Source organism: Tasmannia lanceolata, unplaced genomic scaffold (assembly GCF_043159265.1).
Source record: "Tasmannia lanceolata isolate RefF3 unplaced genomic scaffold, GAP_Taslan_0.1 ptg000003l, whole genome shotgun sequence".
In the NCBI taxonomy this organism is placed as follows: domain Eukaryota; kingdom Viridiplantae; phylum Streptophyta; class Magnoliopsida; order Canellales; family Winteraceae; genus Tasmannia; species Tasmannia lanceolata.
In genome coordinates, this window is record NW_027518680.1 from 40,610,345 (window position 1) to 40,615,208 (window position 4,864).

Consider the following 4,864-nt stretch of genomic DNA (forward strand, 5'->3'; position numbering starts at 1 on the left):
TGGTTTTTCATGGTATACAGAGCATATTTGTTTTTGGGGTTCCATGAACTATCCATGGATGGCGACTCTGAGTTTTTTTAGGTCCGTCTTGGTTTGAGGATTTATCCTTAGATCAAGAGGTATCTCATTTATTGCCACTCGTGCTATGCTATGAGGGTGGCATCTGTTTCGAGAGTTCCTTGGTAGAGCTCTCCTTTCATGTGGATGATCCTAGAGGCCGTTGAGGGCTCATCCCCCCCCTCTCTCAGGATCGGGGTCCACATCAGCGCATCGTCGTGCTGGACTTGCAGTCCCTTGTAGTCTTCACTGGAGAAAGAGATGACCTTGTCTTCTTGGGCCGGGGTCTGTCCGGGCCCTTTTTGAAGGCATCTCCAGGGAGAATACTCGCTCCATGTACGCTCGTCAGCTGGTCGTTGTATGTCCTCTTGCTGTAGTCCCTCCTGTTATGATGTTGATCTTTCCAGCGATGGTAGGCGGTTGCTCGGGGGCAGGCACTTGGCGTGGGGGTTCTTCTCTCTTAGGGGGTCGATGGTATCGGGAGTGGCGATGATGGTCCCGGGACTGATGTCTGCTTCGGGACCGGTGCCTGCTGTGGGACCGGTGTCGGTTTCTTGATCTGCCAGGGGGAGAAGAGCAACGTGCATGCGTCTGTTGGTGAAGGTGTTCGATCCGCACGGGCCTCTATAGATATTGATTCAAGTGGCCTTCTTCGGCCAGCTTTTCCACCTGGAGTCTAACATGGTAACAATGGTCAGTTTCATGGCCATGGTCCATGTGAAAATCGCAAAACTTTTCGGTGAGACGCTTCTTTGGATCGGTGCTCATTTTCTTGGGAGGAGTTTGGAGGCTCTGATCTCTGATGGCGAACAGGACATGGGAAACCAGGACTCTTATGGGGGAATTTCCTAACCTTTCAAAAATGGGGATAGGGTTCCTGTTTGCTGACCTCTCCTTGGCCCGCGACTTCCCTGCTCCCTTCGTGCCTTCTTTTTCTCTTTTCCTCAAGGCCTGCTCGGCCCCATTCCCGTATGCATGCTTCTTCTGCTCGGATGAGCTTGTTGGTTTTGGACTCAAGCTCTTGTAGATCAAGCGGTGGCTTGAGAATGAGGTGTACCTTGAGGTTTTGATAGATGGTAGTGTGCTTTAGGGTTGCGACCGCTATCTGGACGTCGATGTTGGTGAGCTGGGACAATTCGGCATTGAATTTCAGCATGAAGTCTCTCAAGGTTTCATTTTTTTTCTGTCGGAGGGCCAAGAGAGCGTCCGCCGGGTCATGACGGAGGTGGTTGTTAGCTAATCGTGCCATGACCTTTCTTTCGAATTCGTGAAAGGATCTGATGGAGTTCGGCTCCAGACGTAGATAACAATCATTGGCGGTTTTTCTTAGGAGAGAGGCGAAGGCCTTGCACATGAATCCGTCCGACGCGCCTCGAAGTGCCATTACTCTCCTGAAAGTCTGGAGGAACTCTAGCGGATCGGTGGTCTCATCATAGCTACTGAATCGAGAAAGATCTACCCTGTTTCTACAGAGGTTTTCATAATCTCCGATGTGAACGGGAACATTGTTTCTCTTTCCCATTTGTCCAAGATGTCGTTGGCGTATGGTTTTTTCATTTCTCGTTTAACTTCCCTGATCTGCCTTTGCAAGTCAACTAGTTGGTCCAAACCTAATAGTTGTGCGGAGGTAGCCACCTCTATTGCTTGTACCAGGGGCAACTCCTGGAATCGAGTTGTCCGGGTGGGGTTGGCGTGGCTCTGAGTGGCTGGTTTTCCAGCGTCTGGTCGATATCCCCTAGTCAGGGGACCTCCATCTGGCGGAGGTAAATGGCTGTTTATAGAAGGAGAGGTGGCTCGAACTGGTTCCCACCTTGTAAGCCTAAGGGTTCCCCATGGGTTCTTTCAATCACCTTGTTTTAATGATTAACAAACGCACATTGATTAGTCATTTATGGACTGATCATTTGCCTTGAGTGTTGTGCTTTAGACAGGTCCTACATAAGTCAAATCATACTAGCACACACCTTGTTGCTTGAAGATGAACCAACCAATGGACAAATGAGCTAGAGCATTCTTGGACAAACCACACCTTGGAGGATCTACCAAGGAGAAGCTCAACAACAATCATCTCAAAGCATTGAACATAAAGAGAAGATCATAAAGGCCAAAGTTGGAGGATCAAGAACCAATGCAAAGGATCAAGGAGCTTGTACCACAACTTGAAAATGTCAAGTATGGAAGCTCAACCATAGAAGATCCCAGCTCAAGAGAAGAGTTCAAGAGATTGGTAGAAAGTATTCCTATCTCTCTTGTATTTTCTCTTGTCAAGGCACATTGTTTAAAATGTAAGAACCGGTAAAAAAAAATATATATATATAAATATAAAAATGGCCTCATAGGTGGGTAATCATCGGCCATTACTCATTTTCCCCAAGTTAATCGGGCATGAGGACATCTGGCATAATGGGGCGTACACGATTCGAACCCAAGTCTAAGCTAAGATTGAACGGCTTCCTACCACTAAGCCACCGCCCCAGATGTCAACAAAAAACGGAATAGATATATATATATGTTAAAAATTTCCAATAGTCACTATTCACAATAGTCACTATGCGAGATTACTATGCAGAAATACTATGCAAGTTCACTATTGAGATACACTATTTAAAAGTATTATTCACAGTAGGACCCACCGAGTACTATTTACAAACGAGTCCCACCATCAGTAGGTCCCACATCAGCGGGCCCCACACCCGCAGGTCCCACATCAGCGGGCCCCACATCAGCGGGCCCCACACAAGTAGGTCTCACACAAGTAGGTCCCACACAAGCGGGCCCCACGACCAGCGGGTCCTACCACCAGCGGGACCCATCCCTAGTGGAAACGAAAATATCATCGCACCGACGAAAATAATAATAAAAAAATGCAAAAATACTATTGACCGACAAAATTAATAATAAAAAAATATTATTAACTATGCAAAATACTGTTAACCGACGAAAATAATAATTTAAAATAGTAAATAGTTTTTACTATGCAAAAGTACTATGCAAAAATACTATTGACCGACAGAAATAATAATTTAAAATAGTAAATAGTCTTTACTATGCAAAAAGTACTATGCAAAAAAATGTCTATAAATAGAGGAGGAGGAGGAGAAGAAAAGGAGAAGAGAAGAGAAGAGAAGAGAAGAGAGAGAGAGAGAGGAAGAGAAGAGAAGAAAGAGAAAGAGGAAGAGAGAGAGAGAAGAAGGAAAAAGAAAATCCACTACCAAGTAAGTCTTTTATAATAGTCTCTCTTTCATGGTTGGTTCTACCACCTAAATTATTTAATGATCTCTTTCAATGGTTGGTTCTACCACCTAAATTATTTAATGATCTCTTTCATGGTTGGTTCTACCACCTACCTATATTTTATTTGAAGTAATGGTTGGTTTTACCACCTATATGGATAAAGTAATGGTTGGTTCTACCACCTATATACTTAACGGTGAAATACTAGCATAGTAACCGTAAAGTAAACTTTATCAACTTATGGTGAAATGAATAGTGACATGATGGGGCCCACATAAATAGTGACATGATGGGGCCCACATAAATAGTGACATGCGGGGCCCACATAAATAGTGACATGATGGGGCCCACATAAATAGTGACATGCGGGGCCCACATAAATAGTGACATGATGGGGCCCACATGAATAGTAGCATGTGGGGCCCACATGAATAGTGAACACAGGGAACCTTATTTTAGGACATAAATGGACACAGAAAGGACAAGTGTTGTCTGTGTGATATTAAAAGGACCTAGACTAAAATAAGTTGACCTATTTCACTTATTTGCCTACAGGAGCCATCTCGTCCTACTGCGACTATAAGAAAAGGCAGGTGACAGCTAGACCTTGTCTTGTAATGGTGTTCAATATAATTGTCTATGCAATGTAGCTCTGCTTATAAATTGCCTGATAAATACCTGCTTAGTGAATTTATACTCGCTTGCCTGGAATCAAATGAATTGAAATGAATGCTGGAATCAAATGAATTGAAATGAATGCAGGAAGAAAGGCAAAGGTAAGTAATTGCATACATGTTGCATACATGGGGGAAAGTGAAGGGGAACTTAAGGGTGTGGTGGAATCATCCTGGGACCTAAGGTCCAAAGGCCAACGCGAGAAGCGTGTACTGCCTTTCGTTGGCAAACCAACCAAAAAGGGAAAGTATCCCCGAGGGATAGTATCCCCGGCTCGGCAAATGCGAGACCGTAATCCAAGTCCATAACGTCACTACCTTCAGACAGGGGTAGTGGTTAGCCGTGCGGCAAGGACACCGGCAGAAAAAAATAAAAGAAAATGAAAAAGTCAGAAAAGAACTGACAGAAAAATAAATGGGGGAAAAGCCGGATGTACCTGGGGAATGTGCTGTCTCATTTTATAAAATTGTTGCATACATGCATACATAGCATACATTGAAATTATTGTCACTCCTTTGATTTATATTGCCATGGGCATTGTAATCTTTATTCTAGACATTATTGAAATGTGGATTTTATTGTATGCACTGTTATTATTGTCTCTTTTACTTTGCTCGGTCTTTGGATGACCCTGCTTTGACGTTGATTCCTCCACCACAGGGGTTGAGGCATTAGATGGCGGAGCATTTGCAAATGAAGGAACCATGGGATAAGGGACTGTGTGATCAGAGAGTTCGTTCCTGGAGTCCTTGCATTTTGACGTCTTACGTCATGTATCATTTTTAAGTTGTAATAAGATTCTATCGGGATCGTCGTTGATGCTTGTATAAAAAAAAAAATATTTCCATGATTTTTACTTTCTTTTGCTCGTAGCGACACGACGGAAATCGGGTCGTTA

At 43.9% G+C, this 4,864-nt stretch overlaps 1 protein-coding gene across 1 annotated transcript; it reads right to left on the bottom strand.

The window, feature by feature from the left end:
* Nucleotides 1–913: 913 nt before the first annotated feature.
* LOC143869771 (uncharacterized) lies at nucleotides 914–1,579 on the bottom strand. Its single transcript, XM_077376328.1, has one exon. The coding sequence runs from the start codon at nucleotides 1,577–1,579 to the stop codon at nucleotides 914–916; it is 666 nt and encodes a 221-aa protein (XP_077232443.1).
* Nucleotides 1,580–4,864: the final 3,285 nt, after the last annotated feature.

Coding starts and splice junctions, on each gene's coding strand:
- LOC143869771 (XM_077376328.1), bottom strand. CDS start 1,579: ATGGGAAAGAGAAACAATGTTCCCGTTCACATCGGAGATTATGAAAAC.